The sequence below is a fragment of the Panicum hallii genome, chromosome 9 (genome assembly GCF_002211085.1).
Source record: "Panicum hallii strain FIL2 chromosome 9, PHallii_v3.1, whole genome shotgun sequence".
In the NCBI taxonomy this organism is placed as follows: Eukaryota; Viridiplantae; Streptophyta; class Magnoliopsida; order Poales; family Poaceae; genus Panicum; species Panicum hallii.
Window position 1 is genome coordinate 11,981,373 of NC_038050.1, and position 17,726 is coordinate 11,999,098.

Genomic DNA, 17,726 nt, shown 5'->3' on the forward strand with positions numbered 1-17,726 from the left:
TCCTTGCACCTCAGGCTATCTCAGTATGTCACCACTGAAACCAGTAATTTATCATCGTAAAACATCTAAATTCATTTTTATTTACCATTTTAAAAAGAGAGGCTGTGATGATGGGCACCGTAGGATTAGATACATCCAAAATTTACTGTATTTGCATAACATATGACTAGATATTCTGTGGGAAAATAAGTAAGATGATCACAGAATCCAACATATTCCTCCACGGGGATTGAGGTAGGGGAGTTTTGTAGAGAGGTATTTGTGCCCCTCTACCTTTTATTACAAGCCTCCTCCATCTCTCTCACCCCTTTCTCACTCATCCCACAGTTTCCAGCACTCCCTCCCTTTCTCTCTCCTGCTTCACATGCTTCTCTCTCTCAACCATTTTTTGCCCTGCACTCCTCTCCCTCTCTCCTGTCCTTTTGGTTTTACTAACAAGTTGTATTAGGCAGGGAGGTAAAGCCCCCCTGACAGCGCAGCATCTTGTTTGTTTTATCTCCCACATCATCTCCCTCATCATCTTCTGCAGACCTCCATCTTTCTCTCTCCTGCACCAGTACTCAACATTTCTCAACTTTCACTTCTCATCTTCTCTCTCCTTCACCCTACATACCCCCCATCTTCTTCCTCACCTTCATCACAGCTATCATATTCTCCTTCTCCTCCTCCTCTCTCCTCCATCCTCCCTATTATTTATTGAAGGCTGCTTATTGATGGTATCTTAATTCTTTTTCCCCCTTCCTTCTTCTTCCCTTCTTCCTTCTCTTGCAGGGAGTACATTTTTTTGCCAGCCTTCCTTCCTGTAGTACTAGTGTTCCTTCCCCTTCTTCTTCTCTGGCTACTTCCTCTCCTCCTCCCCTTCTTTCCCTTCTTTTCCCTCTCCCTTTCCTTCTCCGCTCTCTATCTCTCTGAGGTCCGCCTCTCTCTCTTCTTTCCAGTTGTCCTTGCCTCCCCCATCTTTTTCACCTGCCCCTCATGTACTGATCGTCGCATCACCTCCATTCCCCAGTGGTAACACGGGGCGACGTGCACGAGTGCGCGTGTGCGGGAGCAGGAGCTGCTAGCATGCAACAGCAGCACGGGGGAGGGGGAGGGGGAGGAGGAGGAGGAGGAGGAGGCGGCGGCGGAGGTCCGGCACAGCAGTTCGGCGCACAGCAGGTGGAGATGCCTCCGCCATTCTCGCCAGCCGGCGGCGCCGGGCAGCGGATCTCGCTGGCCGAGGCGCCGTCGCCCATCAGCAGCCGGCCGCCGGCGCCGGCGCAGCAGTACGACGAGCTCGGCGCGTCCAGCGCCGGCGCCGGGGGCTTCGACGCCGAGGGCCTGGCGGCCGCTGCCGCCGGCGAGGAGGGTGCCAGCGGGGGCTCCGCGGGCAACCGGTGGCCGCGGCAGGAGACGCTGGAGCTGCTCAAGATCCGGTCGGAGATGGACGCCGCCTTCCGGGACGCCACCCTCAAGGGCCCCCTCTGGGAGCAGGTCTCCAGGTAAACAACTAGCTGAATTGTTGAACGCCGCCGCACTGCACGAATCGCTCGCCACGCGCCGGCGGCCGGCGCCGTCGTCCCGGCGCGCCGCCGCGGCGGAATTCTCGTCGGCGGAATGCTGCATGAAATCTCGGCGGCCTCCGGGACCGGCCCCTGGCGCGATTTGGCTCTAGCTAGAAGCCGCAGTTAATTAATTACTTACCCGGCTAAAGAACTCTTCTTTTTTACCTTTTCCATAACCATCCTTCACGAGCACAGTGACTTTTCCATTTTTAAAATAGCACGAATATCGCTCTCCTTCCCCCCACTTTTTTCCAGAAAAAAATTCCCCCTCTATTTATCTATCACTCACTTTGTCTCTTTGATAAGAGCAATCAGTAGCAGTATACACGAGTAGCGATATCCACACCAAGCTTCAGATCCGGGGGCATCAATCCCAAACTTTATCTCTTTGGCCTCTGAATTTCGCGCAAAAAGGTGGGATTTTTATTCCCAGTTCGTTCCTCCTCTGCGCTGCGCATTCTTCTTGGGATTTACCACTGCGAGAGCTGCATGGATGTGTGTGTGCATATGCCTTTCTTTATCTTTTCCATGGGTGCCCAAATCGAGTAAAATTCTACATGCATGCAACTTTTGTGTGAGGGCTACAGTTGTGTTGCATGTATGATTGAAATCGCGGTGGTTGGTGGCGGTGGTACGCCATTGATGCAAGGTAATTATAGGGAAGCTTTTTCTTGTTGCTGTTGCTAATGGCGGCGATCGATGCGGTGGTTGGCAGGAAGCTGGCCGAGAAGGGGTACACCCGGAGCGCCAAGAAGTGCAAGGAGAAGTTTGAGAACGTGCACAAGTACTACAAACGCACCAAGGAGAGCCGCGCCGGCCGGAACGACGGCAAGACGTACCGGTTCTTCTCGCAGCTGGAGGCGCTGCACGGCACCGCCGGGGCGGGAGGTCCGGCGCCGGTGGCGTCGCTCGTGCCCCCGGCGACCTCCGTCGGGGTGTCCGGGGCGGCGGGGCCATCGGCCGTGCGCGTGCCTGCCGAGCCGCCGCCTGCCGTGGCGGCCGGCGCCGGGATGCCGACGATGGCGTTCGGCAACCAGATGAGCTTCTCGACGTCCAACACGGAGGAGTATTCCGACGAGGAGGACTCGGACGACGAGGGCACCCAGGAGCTGGGCGGCGGCGCGGACGAGCGCGGGAAGAGGAAGAGGGTCTCGGAGGGCGGCGGCGCGGCCAGCGGCGGCCGGAGCGGCAAGATGATGCGGTTCTTCGAGGGGCTGATGAAGCAGGTGATGGAGCGGCAGGAGGCGATGCAGCAGCGATTCTTGGAGGCCATCGAGAAGCGCGAGCAGGACCGCATGATCCGCGAGGAGGCGTGGCGGCGGCAGGAGATGACGCGCCTCGCGCGCGAGCAGGAGATCCTCGCGCAGGAGCGCGCCATGGCCGCCTCCCGCGACGCCGCCGTGCTCTCCTTCATCCAGAAGATCACCGGGCAGACCATCCCGATGCCGTCCATCGCCGCGCCCACCATCAACGCCATGCCGCCGCCGCCGCATCCGAAGCCGCCGCCGCCCCAGCCGCACCCCACGGCCATCGCCTCCGTCTCGCCAGCAGCCCCGCCGCCGGCGCAGCAGCCACCAGCCTCGCAGCCTCCGCCCGCGCAACAACCGCAGCAGCAGAGGTCGCCAATTCCGGCGACGCCGCAGCAAAGCACGGACATTGTCATGACGCCGGCCGAGACGCCGCACGCCGACACCCCCGGGTACGACGGGTCCGGCGGCGGCCCGACGTCCTCCCGGTGGCCCAAGGCGGAGGTGCACGCGCTGATCCAGCTGCGGAGCAACCTCGACACGCGGTACCAGGAGGCCGGGCCCAAGGGGCCCCTCTGGGAGGAGATCTCCGCCGGGATGCGGCGGATGGGCTACAACCGGAACGCGAAGCGGTGCAAGGAGAAGTGGGAGAACATCAACAAGTACTTCAAGAAGGTGAAGGAGAGCAACAAGAAGCGGCCCGAGGACTCCAAGACGTGCCCCTACTTCCACCAGCTCGACGCGCTCTACCGCAACAAGGCGGCGCTGAGCTCCTCCGGCGCCGGGGGCGGAGGACCCGCCGTGCACGCCAGCGCACCGTCGACACAACCGCAGGAGACGGTCACGGTCACGGCCGCGGCGCCCATCTCACAGACTCCGCCGCCGCCGCCGCCGCCGACACTGCCTTCCCAGTCGTCCCAGCACGCGGCCAAGAACGGCGGCAGCAGCAACGCCGCTGGCAGCGGCAACGGCAACGGCGGCGGCGTGTCCAACCGCGGCGCCAGCGGAGGCGGCTCCGGGGGAACGCAAGCGCAGGCGAGCAACGGCAGCGTCGCGGCCAGCAGGTTCTTCGGCGAAGGCGGCGCCGGCGCCGGCGGCTCGGCCTCGGCGGCGAAAAAGGTTAGCCAGCCAGCTAGCCACTCCTAGACATTTGACACATGCATGTGCGTTGTTGGTGTGGCCATAGCTAAACTGCACCGTACATGTGGTACCTGCTGTTCGTTTTTGGTGATCCAATGCTGATTGCATAACGCTGCACATTTAAAGCCAGAGGACATCATGAAGGAGATGATGGAGCAGAGGCAGCCGCAGCCGCAGGCGGCGGTCAGCGGCTACAACAGAATCGACGGCGCGGACAGCGACAACATGGACGAGGACGAGGACGACTACGACGACGACGATGACGACGACGACGTCGACGGCAACAAAATGCAGTTCGAGATCCAGTTCCAGCGGCAGCACCAGCCGCCGCCGCAGCACCAGCACCAGAACGTCGTCAGGCCGAACTCCGGCGCCGGCGCCAGCAACCCGCCCGGCACCAACGCTCCCAGCACGGCTGCGGCCGCGACAACAACAGCCGGATCTTTCCTGGGCATGGTCCAGTGATCGATCCATCCGCGCACCCAAACATTTCACCCGGCCCCCGGTGATTCTCATCCCCTCTCATCCATGGCTTCCATTTCTGTCTCTCCCTTAGCATCTGTATCTACCTACCTGTCGCCTCCATGCTCGTCTATATTTCTACACCTCGAAACCTAAAACCTCAAGAACTCTCCCCCTCCTCCAAGCTCCGGCAGTTCTCCATTCCTCATGCAGGCAGCAACACCTCGATCCATGTCGTCGTCGTCGCTGCTATACCCACCATATCGATCGATCCTCCCATTTCTTGATTCGTTGCTGTGTTAATTACAGTGGTCGCCTCTTTAGGTGTTACAGTAAAAAAAATTGGTGGTGGTGTGGTTATTTATTGATTTGTTGTGGTAATTAATAAGAACCCTCAAGCTTTGGGGTGTTCGCGGAGAGAAGTTGGAATTGGTGCGGTGAAAACGGCACGTGAAGGCGGTAATAAGAGCTCGATCGCGCGGTTAAAGAGACCAAGCAGACAAGGTGGCCAAAAAAAAGTGGCAGGTGACGCAGGGCGTGTACGCACTGTTACTTGGGTAAATGCTGTGCATTAGACTACTACTTTACAGTGGGGTAGTTTGTTGCAAGGGAGAAGTGAAAAAAATATGGAAAGGACTTGGCATGAACAAGAACTAGAGCTGGTGCATGCATGCGGGAGTTTTTCATCATCCTTCCTCATTTTTCCTTTACATTTTCACCTTTTCTTTTTATATTTTCCAACCAAGTAAACTGTCCATTATGAATTACCTAAGTTTTTTTTCTTTCTTTCTCAAACTGTTGTTACCGAACTTTACAGTGTATACTTGAGACATATTATATGTTAAATTCTTGTTATTATCGTACCGTAATGCTTTCAAGTGTGATTTTATATGTCAACCGCATTTAAAAAATGAAGTCAGTTGAGTAAGATAAAATTATTTGCTCAGTTCTGATCATACTCTAGGATCCAATGCGTGTCATTTATTGTAAAGTTTGTGTTTAGATCCAGCAAGGGATCTCCTGTTATATATTAATACTAACATGCCAAGATTGGTATACCTTTGAAGGATCGCCCTCACATGCATGCCAAGATTAAATATACCATGAGGAGGTGAGGTCACAATCTTTTGAACAATATGATCAAATCCAAAATAAGATATACTGCATCTCGAAGCTAATATAAACCATGAAAAGTATATTATATTTAACAAAATATTAAGCAAACCGCTGATTGAAAAAAGCACACCAAACTAAAAAATTATGGTTAGGTAATGAATGCTCACATTATTAAAAAATATAATTAGCATAATTACGCAATTTCTTATCAAAATAAAGGTTGAGTCCCCTTCAGAATTATTTTTTCTCATTTTGTAGGATTTATTCATTTCCCACTATGTTCGTGCAAAATTCTAATTAAATTATTGCATTACATATGATCCTATAATGATATGAGGAGGTGAAGCCACATTTTTTTGAACGATCATATCAGATCCAAAGTCTGGCACACTGCATCTGAAAGCTATCCGTGAAAAAAAAGCTTATATTTAATATTAAGAGAGCTACAAATGGAAAAATTCAAACAAAATCTGAAAAAAAATATTGTTAGAAGATGGAATACCTGTATTATTTAGAAAACTATATGTTGTGTGCATTATTTAAAGGGTGAGTCCCATGTGGAATGTGGAACTCATTCCTGTAGAGTTTGAAGGTGATTCTTGTGGGAATTTAGTTGTTTCTTTTAATATTTCTACAAATGTGTGTGCATTATGTATTGCCCTTTAGTGATAGATATGATTCGGTGTTGGGTAATTATTTATACGACATGCACACAAGTTTGATCCTAATTTCCATGGATTTATGTATCATAACGTAGAAAACCCAATTGAGTCTTGAGCCATATATAATCTCTTATGGTGGTTGCCAGCACCCGGACTCGTGGAAAAATCACAATGGACAAGAATATATGCCCGTCCCTATTCTAGTATTCATATTCGACCATTTGCTATATCGTCGATCCACCTCTAAGCATACAAATTCACATGGTAGCCTCAACGAAAAATCTCCTAGAATTAAAATGTATCCACCCCTTGGTGAATTTGATTTGCTCCTAGCACTTGATGAGATGCTTGTACTACTACTCTATGAGGGAGAAAAAAAATATGTTTTCCTGTAAGTAAATAAGCCTCGAGCGAAATGAGTGTAGCTCAGCTAGTAAGGTTCTTTGCGGTGGAACCTGCCCCGTAGGGTTCGAGTTCTCGACTCGGCACCATTTGTCTGGATTTATTACAGGATTTAATTAGCGTTATTCTTTCAATGGTAGACGACATGCCTGTCGAGAGTGAGTCGCTAGCAGTGACTTCGTCAATCTCGAGGATCTACCTGCTCAGTCTCTTGGAGATGCTTATAGAGGTGAGTGTGCGAGTCTTGATATTTGCAGGGGTAAGTGTGCGTGCGTGTGTTAGCGTATGCTTCTTTGCTGTGTTAAAAAAAGAAAAGTAAATAAGCCTCGAGATGCCTCGGAGTCGGCGCCACAGGCGTCTGGGCTCGTAGTTTATGTTGATCCATTTGGCAAGCTTACAAAATTGGTTTGCGGGGGCCAGTCAGGGCCATGGCCAGGGTCAGGCTCAAGCTCAGCAGCAGGGTGGCTACCGCCTGCCGCCTGCCTGCCTGCCTGCCTGGGGATCCGTATAGAAACGGTTGGAGCGTGGGGTGGCGTGTCCGCCATAAAAAGTTAAAAAAGGCTCGCCCCGCCCCGCTGTGGGATCGACGCCCCCCCGCGCTCGCGGGGAACGTGGTGTGGTGGCCGCAGCGCTCGCTCTCGCGCTCGCGTCGCAGGCCCGGCCGCTACGAGCGCTTCTAGCTCACGGCGGGTGGACGGGTGCCGTCTCGTCCCGTGCTCGATCTCGCGTCAGCAGCCTGGAGTAGGAGGCTCTCATCAGCAGCCGGAAGCATGATGAGCCGAGGCGTACGATGCCTGCTGCGGTGCGGCCTGGCCCTGGCCTGCGGCCTAGCTAGCATGTAGTGGTACTGGTCTACTACACTAGAGCTGCTGTGAGTTGCCGCTGCGCCTTCTTCTAGCTACAGTGCATCCTGCATCTACATGCAACACTTCGTCAGATCGAGCTCGACTTTTTCTTTCTTTCTTTTAGCAAGTACTAGCAACGGTCTCTCTCTCTCTCTCTCTCTCTCTCTCTCTCACACACACACACACACACAAACATCTCTGTGGGGAATGGAGGGGGTATTTCTCTCTCTGGGCTCGGGCAATTAGCATGAGAAGGGAGGGCATGGCTCTACCACTTTCTTGTTGCTGCAGCAGGCAGGCTGAATGATGCACATGGGGAGGTGAGAAAGGTACAAGGGGGCTAGAGGAGTAGTAGTAAAAAAAAAGAAGGGAAGGGGACGGGGTGGTAGGGATCAGACATGTCCAGAGGAGCCCACATCGCATGCAGCCCTGCTTCCCATTTTGCCCCCCTTTTTTATCCGTTCCTTTTTCTTTTCTTTTACCACTTGTATTGACTTTTCACCTAGGTAGTTTGTCGTGGTAAAAATCTCAGCCCAATGATCAGTATATCAGCAGCTAGCTAGAGTGCTACAGACAAGCCCAATTGCCACCCATGCATAAATGCTTTTTTATTCATGAAAAAAAGGATAGCATCATTTTGCCAACCTCTTGAAGTGATCCTTTTGTTGTTGTTGTTTTTGAAGAAATGAAGTGATCCTTTTGTTAAAATTTACTACTAAATCCACACATGCCATTCACGGGCTATGCAGCAAGTGTAGCTCTCTTGTAGTAAGTACATGCTGTAGTGTACTCCTGGTATAGGTGAAGTGGGCTGGTGTGTGCGTGGATCTCCCCAACACAAACACAGCGACAACCGTGTGCCACTCACTCACCCACTCACTCTAACGCCGGCAGCTTTTCTAATGATTGGAGAAGGCAGCCAAGCCAGAAGGGACACTCCCATCCCAGTAAAATTTCCCCTTTCTCCTCCCCTCCATCCACTCCATCTGCGAGTAGTTGTTGTGCATGGCAATGGCAAACTCTCATGCAGGGCTACCCGCAGAAGATTCTCTCCCTCTCTTGGCGATCCAGGTACTCTACGCAGAGAGGAGGGGTGTGCCAGCAGCGGCGGTAGAAAGATGGCGGGCGTAAACAGGGGCCCGGTAAGAAAGGTGAAAAGAGCACGGCGTACGAATTCACTGCGCGGCAGCATGTGCGGTGACTCCACGGTTCACGAGGCGCTGTTACTCCCGGGCGGGGCCGCGGTACTAAAGCCTCGAGGAGCCCGGCTAGGCGAACACCCGACCTGCTACACCAGGATTTCTCCTGCTGCTGACGCTGTAATAATCCACAGCACGGCGCCGGACGCTCATTTCGGCTATCCATCCCGCAGTGGATTTACTTCGTGTGGCATGTCCTAGCCCATGTGAATTGATTCAGTTAGCCTCAATTTGAAGGGTCAAATTTACATTTAGCTTTTAGAAATAGCGCGGGAATTTCATAGGAAATCGTAACGTTACATAGAACGGAACCCCTGCCAAGTTTCAGAGTAATTTCCATCGTCCAGAAATGAGCTGGGCGTAAAATTGTCCAGAATGGGCTAGGGCACTTTGGAGCAAAAATTTGGAGAAGCTTATGAAAATTGGAGCCGGCAAAAAGAAACAAGAAATATTTGCGCAAGCAAGCGGTTACCCCTCTCTCTCTCTCTCTATCCGGTGCATGCAAGGATCAGAACCGTACCGGGTACTCCCTCCTGATCGAGGTACAGAGGGAGCAGGGGCGTATGGCAGGGAAAGGTACGGTTGTTCGCGCTCACGCATGCCGAGACTTTGAGCTCAGCTCCTCCATCCCAAACATCTATCCGGTCCATGCACGCTCGGCTCGACATGACTAGCTACCGGCATACCAAACTCTTGTTGGGTTTGGATCTGTCTGCTCAAGGCGACGCTGTAGATTTACCATTTACTAAGTACTACCGCACAGTGCAAGGGCAAACATGTGTTTGCATGGGTCGATCCGGATCTATCACTTGATCTGGATCACGTGACAAGCTAAGCTAGCAAGTAAAATTTGCCGGATCTCGATCTAACCCCAATGCCTAGTCCAGGTCCGGGCGTCCGGCGTTTTGAGAGCTCGAGATTACTGTCGTTTAAAGATTAAAGAAAACCTACCTCTATCCACAAAGCGTTGCATGCTAGATTTTTTTTAAAAAATAATTTCCCCTTGCTTTAAAAATGAGCAAAAATGCAGAATCATGGCGAGTTTTAAAAATCCACAACTTTGTTGATACATGTTCAAGAAAAACTGCTATTTCTGACGCACATTGTAGGAGCATAGAATTATTTTGACACTTCATGAAAAAGTATAGTTCAAAATAGCAAATTCGATTCACAGAAGAGTGTCGTACCCTTTGCATTCGGATGGTAGGTGATGCTGTTTAATTAGAGTCATCGATTTAGTTAATCCATGGATGTCTGTAGCCTGTAGCCATACCAAGTGACCCCGCTTAGTCTAATGCCTCAGCTAATTAGCTGATAATGACACCCACATGATTGCGCTGCATATATGTTATCAGTAGACTAAAACTAGCATTTTCCCGAAGTTTAATAATAGATCGTCAGGCTGGCAATGCATACGCCAGCAAGCACACATCCAGTTAACTGACAAAAAATAGCAGCTCAATTTTCCATCCAACTTGGACTAATACGCAAACCATCCTTTTTTTGTTCAAAATCAACACAAAATGGAAATATACCCCAAAAGAGAATCTCAAGTTGTCATCTAGCCAACCAGAGCTCGATTATCAATTTCAGTGTATTAACTACTCTATACTTAGGTAGCCAACCATCCCCTCGTCGGAGGTGCTCTTAGGGGGAGGGTTGGGCACGTATGTGTCTGTACTATGTTTCATAAAAAAAATCATCCCCCTCGTCGTATAATGCTAGCAAGATGGTGTAAAATCTAAATTAACATGTTAGGCTATGCACCGATTTAGAACTTTACTACATTCTTTTTTACAAAAAATTATATCCAATTCTCCAATCATATATGATGTATGTATCTTTACAGTTTCTTTGTGTGTTAAGTATAAGCAATCCCCAAATGCTATAATCAAACCTAACACAACACATGCACGCATACCAGCATGCACATCCATGTCGGCGCCAGAAAATTAAACCACCGGAAAAGAGGCGTAGGGTACGATCGAACGGGTGGGGGCATCATGCGTCCTAGGGTGACAAACCGGTAAAGAGGAAAAAGGGCATCGTCCCTAGTGCACGAAAAGGTGGATGTTAAAATGATTGGGCCGCGACCCGAACCCAGGAATTTTGATAAGATCAGATCGATCAAGGCGGGACAAGTGTGCAAGCCTGGGTTTCTTAAATCGCCTGCGCTACGCCGCCCTGACAGCGACACCATGATGTGCCAGTTTTCTTTTGATCCGTTATTATATTTATATATAGATACATATACATATATATATAAACTCTCTAACGCCTGCACTGACACACGGCATCGGAACAGTTTAAGACCCCCGGGAAAAAAGTTGCGGCGATTCCATGCGGCTTTTGCACTGCACTAGCAGGGCTGGATGGAGCCGAAGCAAGATAAAGGAGCGGGGGGGGGGGGGGGGGGTGGGGGGCAGGGGTGGAGAAAAAAAGGAGTGAAAAAATAATTTAAAAAAGGTTCCCTCCGACGCCGGGAGCTGCTACTATGCGTGTCGTGTTCTGTGGTGTCAGCGTCACACAAAGCAGCGGCATGCTGCTGATGAGGCTTGAGATTACTTGTGCGTGCATGGCAGCATCAGAACGCACCGTACCGGGAATAGATAAGCAGTAGTTACACAGTCCCGTAACGATATGATTAAATTTTAAGCATGTTTGCTGATAAGGTGACTGCCATCTGGCTAGTTTATCCCTGTGGCTATCTCAAGAGTTTTCAACTGTCCATAAAGATGCTCCAAAAAATCAGGAGAGAGGTTATATGATGAATATAGATGACCACCATATAAGTTAACAAGTTGAAATTAGACTTTTCCCGAAGTTCATCTAGTAGTACAAGCAAACATGTATGTTTACATTGACCTAGTGAAAGCAACGCTGGCAACCAGTTTCTGTAGCAATTTTTTCATACCGTAGTTTAATTAACCGCGGATCCTAACAGCACAAATCAGTAGCAACTTCGCCTCTTCACTGACCACGCCACGTCATAAAACGGCACATTTTTTTTAATCTGCACACACCGGGCCGGCCGGAGAGAATGGCGACTAGACCATGGTCCACCGGCGCATGCAGCACCTACTGCGTGCCGGCGAGCCTCGGCGATCCACGGCCATGATGGTCCAGCCAAACACGCACGGTCCCGTGTTGCTGGAGACCATCTAAGCATCTCTTCTTTTTTCTTTTGCCCCTCCCCACCTTGGGTGGCTTTGTCCTCTTCAGGCTTGCAAGTAACTAATCAAGCAGAACCATCCATGATTGCTAAGATGAAATCGCAAATCTAGCACATATAGCTTGTGTGCCGCTGGACCACGCTCTCTCCAGTCCAGGGGTTAGCCATGAGCCTCGGCGTACCCCCGATACCGAATCACATGCCGAGACGTGACTCCTAAGCTCGCCGAATAATTAGAGCTTGCGCCTGAAGGAACTGTGAACAGCTTCCCAGCGAATCAGAGCCCAGCCAGATTCCCTCCTCCCTCCCTGTCCTTCCTCCAACCTCGTCCTCTCACCCGGGCTGCGCGGGGTTAACAGAGGATTAGGCTGGCGTTATTAGAGGAAAAGGAAGCTTCTTTCTTGGGAGAAAAAGACTGTCTGTACCGCACTGGCTTTAGGCTGTGCCCCTGGGAGGACCATTTCTGTTGCAGCAAACCTCCAAGATTGTTCTTGTCCGAGACGGGAGCTGTCATTGGCTCGACATGTTAACCTTTGCCAACTGTTGGGCCCTCCATAATCCCTGGCCTTGTGTGGTTGTACAAAGCTAGCTACATGGTGCGCTCCATTAACCTTTCAAGGCAGCACCTACCCAACAAGTGAAGCTAGGACCAACTGTTGACAACAATGCTTCAACGGCCACCATCAAGGAGAGCCGGCCAATTTGGTTGGCCATGTGTGGAGTGGTACGCGCGTGCAGATACAAGTCTTCTGATGCCATCAGATTATACGCATAGTAGATGCTTATACTCTGATATCTGGCGCCACTAACCAGGATGACACAGTGGATGCAGCACAACGATAGCAATCTTGCATAGAAATGCTGATGTACCTCGCCCAACGCTAATTGGGAAGGTGCCAGACTGGTGCCACTAGGCGACTGGTGAGCAAATTGCAGAGCTGACCATTGGCCTGGGAACTAACCAGACACTGATGTACAAGTATATCTAAGCTGGACCAAAGCAATTCACCAAACTTACAGATAGACTTTGATCTCCAAGTGGTTGCTGCTTTGACACCTCTGAACTTTCAAAATCACAGAATTTGGCCATAAACAATAAGGGTGTCCTTCCCATGTGACCATCAGAGCTGTGAGCTTCCTCCCGGTTGGGTTAAAGTGCCACCATTCAATGTTATTATGGTTTTACTGCAAAGATTCCCAGGGTTTCACTAAAGGTACCATCACCTAAAGCACATACTTGCGTGATGTTGTCCTTACAGAGCAACACAAAGCGATCAAAACGTCATAGTGCCAACCAGAAGAAGTCCAGATCACCTGAATATGCTGAGTTTCTGGCAGAGTAAGGTGAATATTTCTGGTGCACTGCTCTGGTTATCTGTCATGCATACCTAATGATTCAGTGAGTGAACCCAAGTGCCAGGGCATTAGGAGACTACTCTTCCAGATATCCATTCTGTTAGATCAGTGCAGAAACTTGAAGCAAATGACTAAAAGTCACTGGCAACATGCACAATCTGTCTCCACAGCCATAGCACGCAAGGCTTCCCCTGAAACTCCATCTATGTTCAGTAGAAAATAGAAATAGAACAAGTTGCCCAAATACCTGAAACTGAAAGCTGACTACCAGGTAGCTTTTGAGGAATCAGTTTGATTCCCTTTGTCAAAAACCCAAACTCAATAAAGGATCAGATCTTAGAGAATGAATTCTCTACCACGTTCACCATGAGGATGACCTCCAATTGGAATAGGATCTGCCAAAGTAAGATGGAAAAAAGAGGAAATAGTAAAGCTTCCATTTCTTTTGGTTGCTAATAGAGGCAGGAAAAGGGTAAGAGATGTAAAGTTGAAGTGGCAGAATTATGAGTTGTTGGTCGTTATTCCCTTGCCAGAGGAGTCCAGCCAATAGTGAAAGCTATACACAAATACACACTAGCCAACATGGAGAGACATGGCTCCCATGTTATCCCGTGCAACCCCTGTTCCCCACTCGTGCCCCTCCCGTTGCACATGGCCTTGTAACCAACCATTCCACCCCTCCCCTATAGTTAATATTGCCATGGGACCCCCTTCCCATACAGAACAATTATCACCACCTTCCTTCCTCCGTTCCTCTGTACCATGCACTTCTGTATTCAAACAGTGCTTTATTTTAAGTACGGTATGGTGCGGCAATATCTCTACTATGATAAAAGAAATTTGTGAGGGCACCCAATCAGAGGCTTCAATGAATTATTGCTTGCACTTACTAGCCTTGTTATGAACGGGATCTCAGCTACAGGATACAAAAATTCTAAACCAAATTGTACGTGCCAAAAATGCCAAATAATTGCGAGATGAAGGAATCCTTAATTAGCATCCTGTACCACATGTAGGACTTGAGTTCAGTAAGTTCAGAGCTGATGCTGCAGATAAATATTCCATATTGGTGGAGTCCCAGTTCTTTAGAAAGCAACAGGTATTATCATTTACTTTGATGCCTATCTACACCATCTTTCATTGTCAGGCCAGTCATGGGTGTATCATTCTATCATCCAGTCAGATATGAAAAAAAAAATCATTTAGATTAGCGGGCCAGGTGACTAATTAGCTAATTCCATGATTAGACTTAGACCTCAAAAGGGAATTGAACACCAGGGTAGGAACTGCGATAAAGAATCTTGATACCATAGAAATGTAGCAACTTACTGTTCATCGATAGGAACATATGACCATATAAATTCTAGCAACTTTTCAGCCATACGAGTGGGTTGGCCTTTGAGGCGTCACTTTCACAGGCCATACTTACAGTTGCACAACTTTGATGGTGATAATTTAAACTAGAAGCTAGAAAAGAATTATAGGGCTCACATATATCCATTAATGGAAACCTTTTGATGATCACTGCATAGCCCAGAGCAGGAAGATTCTCACCAAGTTGGACCTAATAGATTTGATATAGCGGAGTTCTGATATGAGCCAAACAGTTCCTCGAACAGCAGATGCCAGTCTTAATAATTCTTCACCTGAAATAAACATTTGGAACGAAGCCACTGAAGTATAGGCGATCTTTTTATTGGAACGGGTGAAATATAAATGAATCATTTTAAAGATGTCATCATGTAATAGAGAATAATTGTATCTGATCATTATATTTATCTGCCTTGACTCCATACAGATTGGGTGTTCCTGAGTTTTGTACCATATGCTTGGCATTCAGAAGCTGAACATTGGAAGCAGTGAGCACCACCATATTAGGTTGAATGTGCAATCAGCTCTAATGGAATTAGTAGGGATATCCAGGCTATGTATAAAAAAGATCACAAATAAGCACAGGGTCTCTAGTCACTCCACTTGCTGGATAAGAATCGAAGTCCAGAAACTATTATACTTGAGTTTCCCACAGTCATCCTCCTTATCCTATGTTATACACATGTCACATCAAACAATACAGCCCACCCTTTCAATCATAGTCAAAAGGGTATATCCTTCAAATAAATTATCATTGCTTCACCCGACATAACTTGCATTATGTACCAAAGACTACATAAGCTGCTTTACAAAAGAAGGAAACAAACCTTACATGTCCTATAACAATTTGACTCCCAACCTAAATAATGCTGGACGTGATATGGTGCAAGCTGGGTGTGATGGCAGCAGGATTGTTCAAGAATAGAATAATAATCCACTCACATCGATGTCGTTAATCACCATCCTAGAAAGAGTTCTTAATGTTAAGAGCTACTAAGTATCATTCTTAATTGTATTATCCCTGATTTGCAAATCTATGTAAAGCATTGAAAACAATGACATATCTCTACATTAACTACAGAGAACACGTACTCATTTATGATTATTACTTCTCATAAGCTAGAGGAATATTCTCCTTGTTCTTTTTTATGGAAAATCTTTTATTGAGTCATGCAGAAATGATATGCAGGAAGGTATATACTAAGCAAAAGCTGCAAAATGCCAGAACAAGACATGAACTCAAATGCCAGAAAATAAAAACCACAGAGCGGGTAACTCATTTTACTCAAAACCAAATGCTTGTTCAATTATGGAGGATGGGAACAACATTCCAGCACTATATATCTTGAGTAATTCACCATCCATATAATTGGGTCCACACTATAAAATAGATTGAAATACTACCTGGTTTGATTAGTTTTCCACAAACCTTTTCTGAAGAATCTTTCCAGGTTGACCACCAAATATTGGACGGTATATGCTTTCCCCAATATTAAACATGCATGGAGTGCCTAAAGAGCTTACATAGTTCCCTCAAAATAAAGAGCTTACATAACTACTAGATAAGTTTAGCGCCAATACCATGAGATTTGGATCAGATGATGCTCTACCATGTTACTTATTTGTTACAGCTGAATCTGATAGTCTATCAAAACTGTGACATTCAAGATATGTATCAAAACTCACTCGAAGCCCACTGCATATTTATCAAAATTTTGTTATTGTTTATTGTTTTGAACTCTCATGCATATGTCGATAATAAAGCAACTGTCATATTCATAAAAGAAACAAATAATGTAGAAGAAGCTTTTACAACAGCAAGGTATTGTGAAATTGTCATCACCGAAACAAAAATTACAGCCATGAACGGTAGTAGAATTCCAGTTATTGTTGACCGATATTATGCATTTATAACTGTTGAATATAGCTGTACAGATCTCAGAGCACGCTCGCACAATTGCCAAAGTGAGACAAGAAACTGTTAACCAGTAATTAGCCTTTAGCCCCAAGTCCATGTGACATGTAAATAAACATTACCACTAAATATGGCTCAGACTGAGAAGTTGAAATAAGTTTTCATGTCACTATACTGTTAGTAGGTGAATTAAAGTATCGAGCTAAACAAACAAAAAGTGTGGAGTGTCATACCGTGTTTCGACACCAACTGTGTTTGAATAAACTGCTTAGATACTATTTCCCTTGGGTCCAATCTACAAAGACATCCTATAACATTGTACCCATGTAGGGTCAGGCAACCAACAGTCAGGTTGCAGTTATTCTAAAATTATGGTCAACAACTGATCTGGTTGTAAAGTGCAGGGCCAATTACTAGCTCAGGCACACAGAAGAGTTGTTGCGCGCCAAGCACAACCGAGCCCACAACAAAGCTACGCCAAAGCCATCCATCAATCGGCACAACAAAGGGCGAACCGCATGATGACCAGAGATGGGCGATACAATCACAGCCGGATACGAATGTCACGAGGCGGTTACAGGATCAGCGCCGCGCAATCATCGGAGACTGCCAGCATCACACACTCAGCCCGTTCCGCGCCAGAGCGCCGCGCGAGCGCCGTGACGAAAGCTGTCGGGGAATGGAACGGAACGCAGCGGGGAGTGAGGGAGTTACCAGTCCCGCCCGTGACGGCGGCGGCCGCTAATGCGGAGGTCGGGGGGGCTCTCCTCCGGTCCTCACCTCTTTCCGGCCCCCTCCGGATCGGGCCGCGAGAAGGTGTGGGCGAGCAAAGGGGTTGGAGCTCGCTGCTCGCCTGAGTGCGCGCGCGCCGGCAGGCGGCAGCGTGGTTGGGATGGCAGATGGCACGGCAGCAGGCGGCAGGCCGCAGAACGAGGCGGGGGGCCATGGTCGCAGTGGTGAAGCGGTTTGGCTTCCGCGCTTGGCACGGCCCATCGGGAAGGCCTGGCCTGGTTAGTTGTGGTGGGCGTCGGCATGGCAGGCCGTACGTGGAATGGCCCCAAATGTTATTTCCGGGCTGGCTGGGTCCAATATGTCCGTTACAGCTTCCTACTTTCCTCTAAAATCTATTCCGTACTTTTTTTTCGAAGTATTTTGCATGTTTTGCAGTTGGTACACAAACAGACATCTCTGAAATTAAACTTGGGAGTATCGAGAGAAACTTACAAGTTATGATCATCTTTGAAGTGCACCAACAAACATACTAACATGATTCAAGACGCATTCGCAAGCAATCA

General features: G+C 48.6%; 2 protein-coding genes across 4 annotated transcripts; one reads left to right on the forward strand and one right to left on the reverse strand.

Annotated features, from left to right (window-relative positions):
• Window positions 1-240: 240 nt before the first annotated feature.
• Window positions 241-5,256, forward strand: LOC112875023 (trihelix transcription factor GTL1-like). 3 transcript variants are annotated; one of them, XM_025938699.1, is made up of 4 exons: window positions 249-716; window positions 1,010-1,481; window positions 2,260-3,910; window positions 4,058-5,256. In XM_025938699.1, the coding sequence occupies exons 2-4, from the start codon at window positions 1,066-1,068 to the stop codon at window positions 4,394-4,396; spliced, it is 2,406 nt and encodes an 801-aa protein (XP_025794484.1). In that variant the 5' UTR covers window positions 249-716; window positions 1,010-1,065; the 3' UTR covers window positions 4,397-5,256. The 3 variants fall into 3 exon arrangements, with proteins under 3 accessions (XP_025794485.1, XP_025794484.1, XP_025794483.1); XM_025938700.1 differs by having other exon boundaries at window positions 241-1,481; window positions 4,062-4,215; XM_025938698.1 differs by having other exon boundaries at window positions 249-1,481.
• A 6,184-nt stretch (window positions 5,257-11,440) lies between these two features.
• On the reverse strand, window positions 11,441-17,712 carry LOC112878132. Its single transcript, XM_025942549.1, has 3 exons — window positions 17,146-17,712; window positions 14,700-14,791; window positions 11,441-13,540 (listed from the first exon to the last, which is right to left on the reverse strand). Exons 1-3 carry the CDS (start codon window positions 17,375-17,377, stop codon window positions 13,475-13,477), a joined length of 390 nt encoding a protein of 129 aa, XP_025798334.1. The 5' UTR covers window positions 17,378-17,712; the 3' UTR covers window positions 11,441-13,474.
• Between the last annotated feature and the right edge of the window lie 14 nt (window positions 17,713-17,726).

Coding starts and splice junctions, on each gene's coding strand:
- LOC112875023 (XM_025938698.1), top strand. CDS start 1,066: ATGCAACAGCAGCACGGGGGAGGGGGAGGGGGAGGAGGAGGAGGAGGA. Junction 1,482..2,259: donor CTCTGGGAGCAGGTCTCCAG/GTAAACAACTAG, acceptor GGTGGTTGGCAG/GAAGCTGGCCGAGAAGGGGT. Junction 3,911..4,057: donor CGGCCTCGGCGGCGAAAAAG/GTTAGCCAGCCA, acceptor GCACATTTAAAG/CCAGAGGACATCATGAAGGA.
- LOC112878132 (XM_025942549.1), bottom strand. CDS start 17,377: ATGGCCCCCCGCCTCGTTCTGCGGCCTGCCGCCTGCTGCCGTGCCATC. Junction 14,792..17,145: donor CGCCGTCACGGGCGGGACTG/GTAACTCCCTCA, acceptor TGTTTATTTCAG/GTGAAGAATTATTAAGACTG. Junction 13,541..14,699: donor AATCTATTAGGTCCAACTTG/GTGAGAATCTTC, acceptor TTACTTTGGCAG/ATCCTATTCCAATTGGAGGT.